The 10180-nt window shown below is 31.1% G+C and overlaps 1 protein-coding gene across 1 annotated transcript; it reads left to right on the plus strand.

Moving 5' to 3' along the window:
• Window positions 1-675: 675 nt before the first annotated feature.
• Window positions 676-6654, plus strand: LOC101504402 (ubiquitin carboxyl-terminal hydrolase 24). Its single transcript, XM_004506299.4, has 7 exons — window positions 676-1084; window positions 1640-2284; window positions 2512-2699; window positions 3265-3512; window positions 4237-4382; window positions 5162-5338; window positions 6142-6654. Exons 1-7 carry the CDS (start codon window positions 1070-1072, stop codon window positions 6328-6330), a joined length of 1608 nt encoding a protein of 535 aa, XP_004506356.1. The 5' UTR covers window positions 676-1069; the 3' UTR covers window positions 6331-6654.
• The last annotated feature ends 3526 nt before the right edge of the window (window positions 6655-10180 follow it).

A 10180-nucleotide genomic window follows, 5' to 3' on the forward strand; every position in this document is an offset into this window, starting at 1 on the left:
GACAATAATTAGTTCAATTAATGCCCATTATGCTGTAACAATATATCTTTCATACTAATCATTCATAAAACATTTATCAAATCTTGATTTTCTCTACAACAATTTTAAGACACATATAGTTTTAAAAACAATGTAATAAAAGTTTATCCACACAATCAACATCTTTAACTTACTTCACATGCAAAATAGCTTACACTAAACTTGTTGCAATATTTTGATTAGATTTTAACATTTTCATTGCAATAAAATTCAAAAAAAAATTCAAACTTAAAGAAATGCACAATGTTGGATATATGTTAAAAATTAATTATTCAAACGAATGTAACTTAAAAATTAAATTAAAAAAAATAAAAATATTTAAAACAAAAATTAAACTAAATTTAAATAATTAACAGTATATTTAAAAAAGATACTATGATGGAGGACCCACTTTGATGCCCTTTCTTCCAATTTCCTTCTCAAATTGGTGAGATAGCTTTTGTCCATAGGACCCACCAAAAAGCTTTATTTCCATCTTCTTTTGTAGAAAACCAAACAGTGAAAAAAAACTTTTGGATTTTAAACTTTCTTTCGTGGCCCTATCATTCCTCTATTTTTCACTTGTTCCAAACACAGTCCAAGTAAAAATGTTAAAATTACAAAAGATCAAAAATATATTTAAATAAAAAATATCACAACCAACACCACACCACCTTAGTTCAAAACAAAAAACATTGCTCTCATTGCCCACATTACCTATTCATCTTTTCGGAACCCTAACCCCAAACCAAAACTGTCTCATCATCAAACACAGTTTTTTTCTCTGCTTCTTCTTCTTATTGTCGATGCTCCGTTTTGGTGATACAAAAGCTCAAACAGGGAGGGTTCCTTTGTTAAATGCTCTCTCTCTTCTTCTTCTTCAAACCCTTTTCCCCTTTCATGTCTTCAATTACTGCCTCTCCTCTTTCAGGGTCTCCAAAAACCCTACTTTTTGATTTCTCTATACCTAACCCTTCTCCTCTTTTTCATACTTCTAAATTCATATTCAATTTTAGCTTATTGGGTCTTTCACTTCGATCTCTTCAGCAACATGAGTGATTCTAAGGTTCGATTTTTGCTTTAACCATTGTAAATTTCGCTTTTTTATTTTTACTTTTTATTTTAGTTTCTGAGATAATTTTTTTGGTGCATTTGGTTTCCTGAGAGATGGAAACTATGAAAAATAATTTAGAAATTGATTTGGTTAGTTGAAAGTTGAAACAAAGACAAAGTGATTGTATTGCATACAATTTGTCAAGGTTGTTTTGGTAATAGCTGTTTTTTGTGTGTGACAGAGTAGTGAAAAAGTTTTACACTTGTGGTTGATTTTGTTTGTTTTGTGTTCCTTTGGTTTAAGCGTGATAGTTTGGGATATCATGTTTCAGTTGGTGGTGTGAATTGATGTTTATATTAGTTGTGACTTGTGATGAATACAGGATTATATAACTAGGGTTTTGTTATTATTGTTGTTATATTTGAATGTAATGTTTTGTTTTTGTTTCTCCTTTTAATTTTTTGTTATTATTGTTGATTTGTTTTACTTATGTTTAAATTTCATACATCTTTAAGAACATTATTACTATGTTGAAATGCTAATTTTTGTTTTTGGGTTTGTGAGCAGGTGCTACTATTTGGCTCATTTACTGAAGATGAAACAAAATCATTGCGGGTGAAGAAGTCATCTGGGAAAAACGAAAAGCCCGTGCAGAAGAATCAGCTGCAGTTTGGTTCTCTTAATTCTGTTACTGTCGAGTCAAGCAACCTGCCAAAATCACCAAAAGCACCAGATAGTGCTCCTCTCCCTGATTCTCGGAAACTTAATGGAGAAAACGGTGTCAGTGCTAATTTACCTGAAGAATCAGCAATTCTAAAACAGAATGGCAGCATTGCTAACTTTTTGCCTAGTCCCGCAAGTATCACTAGTGCAAACCAAGTTAAAGAAAATAGTGTGTGTTCCGTTACATCAATTAATGAAAATGGTACTGAGAACCAGTTTACAAATTTGAGCCTGGACGCGTCTGAGGCTGAAAGTTTGAAGAGCGAGTTCAAAATTGGCAGTGGTGATGATTCTTCATCGAAGTTGTTTAACAAAGACTTAAGAAAGGCACCTAATGGGCATGCTGTTACGCATGTTAAGGATCTGCAGCCTCGAGGCCTTATTAACTCTGGGAATTTATGCTTTCTTAATGCAACCATGCAAGCTCTCTTGGCTTGTTCTCCTTTTGTTCAGCTTTTGCAGGAATTAAGAACTCGCAACATTCCTAAGGTTAGTTTGTTTGCTGCTGCATATATCAGCTAATACTGCTGAGTTAGAGATTTAGCTTAACTCATGGGTGGCATGATAATTAATAAACACATATAAAAGCTGAATTGAAAAGTTATGTTGACATATAAATTTCCATAGAAATTTAATCATTGTGTGTTAGAGTTCCCTTTTAATCAGAAATAAACAACAACTGATATTGCATGCTTATTACTGTGTAATCTGTTTAGGTTGGCTATCCCACGCTGAAAGCATTTGCTGAGTTCATAACTCAATTCGACATGCCAAGCGGAATAAAATTGAAGACGAAAGATACCGATTCTTTTGAGTTTGGACGTGCATTTTGCCCTGTTATCTTTGAAGATGTTCTGAAAAATTTTACTCCAGATGTGCCAAATGGCATTTCAGGAAGACCAAGGTTGGTGACAATTTGATTTTTAATTCTAACTTTATTGTAATGTCATTCTTCCCTTTCCTAGAAGAAGAATTTTCAAATATATTTATTCCCTAACCAGTAATTTAGTTGAATCATTGAATTTGCTGATTACAATCAGCATATTTCTGGTCATATCATGAAATCTTATGTGCATGCGAAATGTTTAATTTTCTATAGACATATATGTGTCTGTTTTAAACTGTAATCATATATTAAAAGCATAGTTTCTCTTGCTGAAAGTAATTAAGAAATGGTTACGTTTATATATAACCTTCAGCAGACCTATATATATAGGGAATGTAGTTTGCTATACATGGATAGAAGCCCGATTATTAGGAGTTTGCATTTATAGATCAAACGTTTGATAGCTTAGCCTTTCAATGCTCATCGTCGTCGTCCACTTATTTTCCCATTATTTATACAAGTATATAATTATATTAAGGAACCATCATGCCTGGAATTTATACACCCTATTCAGTAAGTTATCTGGCATTTTGTAAGTGCGCAATGCAATCATATTAACGTGGTACCAATGTGCCACTTTCAGGCAGGAAGATGCTCAGGAATTTCTGAGCTTTGTAATGGATCAAATGCACGATGAATTACTGAAGCTTGAAGGACAGTCTTCAAGTCTTAATGGTAGCAAATCTTCTCTAATTTCTTCTGTGGAGGATGATGAATGGGAAACAGTGGGGCCAAAGAATAAATCTGCAGTTACAAGGACTCAAAGCTTTGTTCCCTCAGAGTTAAGTGGTATTTTCGGAGGACAACTCAGAAGTCTGGTGAAAGCTAAAGGTACAAGATATAATAACTCTTATATGGCGCTTAGTGAAAGATTTTTTTTCTTTATCAAGATATTGTGGAATTTGTCCCCGAAAGATTAGCCCAGTTGTTTGTTTAGGTTGTTACTAACATTTTTCTTTCCCCTAAACAAACCACTAACATTTGTCTATAAAAAATTGTTGTGGAATTTAATCTGCTCTGTCTGTCACTCCTGTTGCATTATGTTTTGAACTTTCATTTTTTATTTTCTGGGTCTGCAAGTCACATTCATTTCCATTTTTAATATCAGAACATCAGGGAGCAAAAGGAAAAATAAACTAAGGGTGTGTTTGGTTTGGTTTAGAGAAGAGAAAAGATTTAAGAAAGAGTACAAGAAGAGAGAAATATGAGAGAAAGTAAATATGTAGTGTTTGATATATAAGAGAAAGTGAGAAGAAATAGAGGCGAAAGAAGTGTGTTATGTCATGTTTCTCTCTGTTTGGTTGGATACAAAGTGGGAAGCGAGAAATGTTATTATTTTTTAAATGACAAATATGCAAAATCATAAAAAAAAAATTAATGCTGCTTTTAGACTATTAGAAAAAGTGATAAACCTCATAATTTGCTCTTTCTGATTTGTTGGCAAACCAAAACTGTAGAGAATCTATTTCTCTTCTCACTCTCTGGCTCTTGGCTCTCCTCTAAATCTATTATAACAAACAAAATGTAAAGAAAACAACGATTTTTTTTCCTTCAGGAAATAAAGGTTCTGCAACTGTTCAACCATATCGTTTGCTCCATCTTGACATTTATCCGGATGCTGTTCACACCATTGAGGATGCCCTGCACTTGTTTTCTGCCCCAGAAACTCTTGAAGGGTACCGAGCTTCAGTCAGTGGAAAGGTATTTGCCCTTTTATTTTATTTTTTGTATACATATCACTTACAATTTTCATAAGGATTATTAATTGGGTCTGATTAATGGACCAATATTAGTCTTTTAGTTTTGGTGATAAAAAAAAAGCTGAAAAAAATATCAATTAAATCAGAACAAAATAAAATAGTAGTTTTTTTTTTTAATCTGGCCTGACAGGTCAACCCGTGACCGCCCCATTTTTTCAGCGGGTTAAATGGGATGAACCAACTTAGGTAGTCTAGTTCAAACCTTTAGCCCAATCGGTTTAAAATGGTGGGTTAAACGGCCTGGCCCGGCGTGTTCGGCCTGTTTTGCTACCCCTAGTCAAACATAGAAGGCCTGAGCCAGCTTTAGTCCCACATCGGTTACTTGGTAAACATAGAGAGCTAACTATACTGCATGCAAGCTTACGTCAAGGTGTGAGGCACTATGGGCCACATGGTATTTCACTGTTATAAAGTGAATTACATTTCCCAACGCCTAGTGCAATAGATCAATATTTGTTTCAATTAAACTGGGATGGTGCCATTCTGGTACACCATTTCATACGAGTTTTTATGAACCAATTCGCGAAAGTACCACTAACCAATTCACGGTTCCTGGGATAGTGTAATGAATTATGTTACTATGCTCCTCCCATTAGTATTTTTTGAAGCATAGGAAGTCTACAATACATCATAGTCATTGATTGATATAACTGCTTGGTTGCGCTGGGAAATTCTTTCTATTACTGCTACTAAAATTTTAATTTTAATTTCTTTTTTCAGGCTGGGCTTGTGACTGCGAGAAAATCTGTAAAGATACAGACACTTCCTAAAGTAATGATATTGCACCTGATGCGTTTTGGTTATGGAAGCCAGGGAAGCACCAAGTTGCTGAAGCCCGTGCGCTTTCCTCTTGAGTTGGTATTGGGCCGTGACCTGCTTGATTCACCATCTATCGAGGTAAGTGTGTCTCAATACTCCAGTCCCTACATTTTGAACACAAATAAAATAGCCTTCTCTATGACTGTGATGATAAATGCTGGCTCCCTTTCTTGTTGCAGTCTAATTTTGTTTTGCGCGAATCAACTTTACAGGAATCGAGTTATCTAAACTTATGTTATAAATTTCCTTTTCATACTTTTAAGATCTATTCTTTCTTTTATTTTATTAAGATTGATTTTAGTGCTTCACAAATAAATTAGGATAACCTTTATTTTGAATAATGTGACATATCATTGTGATCATTGCTTATGGCAGACCACGTTTTAGTACTCCCCTCATCACTCTGAAAGGTCCCATTAAAAATACAGTGTGAATGGATGGCTCTTTTCAGAGTGCATTTCTCTTTTCGTATTTTAAGAACTTTGCAGCGCATTAATTGAAACTAAACTGGCCATGGTGAAGTAGTTGCCATGATAATAATTTGAGCAAATGAATTAATTGAATGCAATGAATGTGTCGGTGTCTTGTTAGACATCATGACACTTTCAATCAGAAGTGTCGATGCTACATAGGTCAAAAGCCAATGCAGCTTTCAGATACCAAAGGATCTAAGACTAGAAAGAAAATAATGACTAGTTAGTTTTTCTTTTCAAACTTTTGTAAAAAAAATATAAAATGTTGGTGAAACCAATATATGATAATGATATCTTTGATTGTCCTTCAGAATAGTATATTTTAACAGGACTCTGGAGCCTTAATGATTATAAAATAATTGGATTAGAAAAGTACATTATGGCTAACTGATCTTTATACTTCTGCAGGGTCGAAAATATGAACTTGTTGCTACAATTACTCATCATGGAAGGGAGTCTTCAAAAGGACACTACACAGCTGATGCTCAGTACCCCAACGGTCGGTGGCTACGATTCGACGATGCATCTGTCTTTGCTATTGGAGCAAATAAGGTGCTGCATGATCAAGCATATGTTCTTTTCTACAAACAGATATAAACATATACATATTACTCTGTTGATATCTATCTACTCACTTTTGAGTGATTATTTGAGATGGTCTTATACTTAAATTCCCATTGATTGGGGCTCAGGTTATTTATGTGTCATAAATGTTGGTTCCAATCTTAGTGTATGATGAGAGTAATTGTTGTATCATTCTTTTTTCTCGTTATCTAAACCATGAAAAGTTTTGTAGTCCTAGTTTAGGACGTGAACATATAATCATGTTATATTTGAAGGCGTATATGAAATGCTGGTTATTGTAAAGTTTCACTTAGATTGCGAGAAATTGGGATTCAAAGCTATTATTATTTATCTTCAGTTTGATGTGTTTTGTTGCAGTTTTTGTTTTTTTGGGTTAATAGTGTTTTTATCTAATTGGATCTTGTACACCAAATACTCCTCTCCACTCTATCTCATTAAGTTTTTATTCTTAGTTTTTCTTTTCCTTTAATATTTTTTAAAGAATTAATGGGAGTTATTGAGAGAGGTAAAGGTGTTTTACATTCAAACAATTAAAAAACTAAGAATAAAAAGTTGAACAAAGTTGAATAATATTAAATGTATTTAGATCTTTTGTAAAACTCGTTTGATTGAATTTTGAATTGATTTTTAAAAACTGAATTAAATTATATTAAAAATTTTAATATATATTTTTTTTATTAGTATGAGATATTGTATTAAATTATTATTTTAGTCTTAATTAATTTTTAATAATATTTATTTGTTTAATTTGATATATTTTTATTATTATTTTAAATAATTTAAACATAATTAATGTTATTTTATAATGTATTAGTTTGCATCAAACTTTTTACTTTGATATAATTTTATAATATTAGTATTAAAATAATATTATATAAATTGTAACTTGAATTAATCAAAAATTGATTCAATTTAAACCATGTTAATTTGGATCCAATCAATTTTTTTTTTTCTAGTTGTCATCGAAAATTAATCCAATTTAAATCACATTAATTGATTCAATTGAAAATTGATCCAATTTAAACCACATTAATGTGTGTTCATTTTAATTTGATGAAAAACTCTTGAAGTAAATTATTGTTATAGAGATAAAATGAAACGCTAGTAGTTAATGAAGATGCATTTCTAAAAATAATGAAAATAATTGTTCGATTTCAAAAGCCTCTTACTTTTTCGTCAATGAATAAAATTAACACAAATTTTAAGAAATAAAAAATAAAATGTGTTCGTAAAGTAAACAATTGTTAATTTGTGTAAACAATGAAAATATCAAAATAATTGAATTTTTTTTTGTTTCTAAAATATATAATCTCTAACTAAAATTTTTATGTTCACCGTAGTTTACTTTAAGGCTTTGCCTAGAGGAGAAGACTTTGGAGGAGGGTGGTAGAAGGGATTTTTTTTTTTTAATTTTTATTTTTATAGAGAATGATAAATAAATACTTATGATTAATATATTTTTAATATTGAGAGTTTTATGACAATATATATAGATTGAATTTGAAAAATTTATGAAAGCCATCCAAAATTCTTCTTCAATGTCATTCTTGAATTTTCCTAAATTAAGAAGATTTTGTTTCATAAAATAAAATAAACACCCAAATTCCTCTCCCTTTTAAAGTTCTCCATTCTTTTTTATTTCATCCCTATTTTTATTGAAAGCCCTTCTCTACTCCCCTCCTCGGAAAATCATAAACATACTCTAAGACTTTGTTTATGAGCAAGAGAGGGGAGATAATGACTTTGGGGAGATGGGAGTAGAGAAAAAAAAAGAATTTACATTCGAAAACAATACAATTCAAAGTCTCTAAAAATAAAAAAGATAAATATGAGAACATACTCACAATGTCCAAGTTAATGACATAAAACCATAAAATATCTAAAAATATTACAAAACATACAAATATGACAAAATTGAAATGTCTGAATACCCATGTCTCTAGAGTTTAAAGACGCCAAAGTAATTGATTGAATTTTCACTAAATTGATCGAAGCTGATATCTCAATTTGAATCAAACAAACACCGCAAAAAGTGAGAGATTGAAAAGCGTTACAACAAGACAAGAACATAAAAAAACAAAAACTAAATGTGTAGAAATCACTTATTTAGATTAATATAAAGAGAAAAAAAATAATATAGAGAGATGATTTTGATCCAATAATTGACTTTAAATCAACTTCTTGGGGGATGAAATAAAAGATGGAACAAGAAAGATGAACTCAGTGGCAGCAACAAGGATTTCTTTGCTGAGAAAGTTTTATTGCAAATAGATTGGATTTGAAAATTTATCAAAACCTTCCTGTTCAAAATTCTCCTCCAATGTAACTTTTAGGTTTTTCTAAATTATGGAGATCTTGAATTACGGAGAGAAATAAACCCACAAAATCTTCCCTTTCTAAAATTCTTTTTTTTTTTTTTCAAAATCCTTCTCTCTCCTCTTCTAAACTCTCAAACATATATATCCTAAAGATCTGTTTGTGAGTTGGATTTTGGAGGGTTAAACTTATATTTTAATATATATTCCCCTAAAATCTTCCCTTCCTAAAATCCTTCTTTTTATAAAACCCTTCTCTCTTCTCTTCTAAACTTTCAAACATATATATCCTAAGGGTCTGTTTGTGAGTTGGATTTTGTAGGGTTAAACTTATATTTTAATATATATTTGATATTTTAAATTTTTTGAAAGAACAATATGATAAATGAGCATATGATATCATATTTGTATTTTATTTTATTTAAACTATCAAATATATATCAAAATATAAGCTTATCCCTCAAAATCATTTCTCCCAAAACCCTCAAAAAACCAACCTGCAAACAAACCTTAAGAGTCTCACATCTTCTATTGACAAATTAAAATAAACACAATTTAAAAATTAAAATAGAAAATATTTTCACAAAGTATGTCCAAAATATGCAGACGTGGTCAATGGAAGGTTACATGAAATGGTTTTATTGTCAAATCTCAAAGGAAAGGTCACATGAAATGTTTTATCGTCGAATCTCAAAGGGTTTATTTGGTTGCAAAGAGAAATTGATAAGAGAAAAAGACACGGAAAAGAGGGTGAGAAGAGAGAAATAAGTAAGAAATATAGTAGAATTCATGTATTATTTCGTATAGTTGAAAGAGAAAAGAAATAACTGTTGTAATATCGTAACTATTAAGCTATAATTTCTCTTTTGTCTTCATCTTCTTTATCATTGAAGATGAGTGATTTATTATCACATTTGGTTTGAAATCAATCTTCTACATCGATTTCTCTATCAGTTTTACCTAAATAAGTTATTTTCACATAAATCATTTTCTTTTTCGTATTATTGCGTTGTTTATTTTGTTTAGATTGACAGATGTACTTTGATCTAGTATATACAAATTTAATCAATGATTTCAGCATCATTAACGTTGCATATTCGAATACATGAATATTCTGATAACTTTAATTTCGTCAAATTTGTAGACATATTGCCGTTTCATGCTGCTAACCTAGGTATTGTGAGCTTGTTTACATATTCATCCTTTTCAATTTTACTAAATTCATATTTGTGTTGTTCTTGATTGATGTACTCTTTTGATTTAAATGAACGAATATTATTTGTTTATATGTAAATAAAAGAATTTATAGTGATAGTATAGGTTCATTAAACTCATTTAATTAACATATAATTGTTTAATAAATAAACTAATAAAATCTTTCTACTTTCCCACCAACTATTGCACCGTTCCACTACATCACCTCCACACAGGGGTGGACAGCGGGTCGAGTAGGATAATCTCGAGTCCAAAATATTCAATCGGCTCAATTCGCGAATGAATAATATAAGTCCATTTCCACCCTTTCAAGGATTCAGGTAAAACTGGCA

The sequence above is a fragment of the Cicer arietinum genome, chromosome 6 (assembly GCF_000331145.2).
Source record: "Cicer arietinum cultivar CDC Frontier isolate Library 1 chromosome 6, Cicar.CDCFrontier_v2.0, whole genome shotgun sequence".
In the NCBI taxonomy this organism is placed as follows: domain Eukaryota; kingdom Viridiplantae; phylum Streptophyta; class Magnoliopsida; order Fabales; family Fabaceae; genus Cicer; species Cicer arietinum.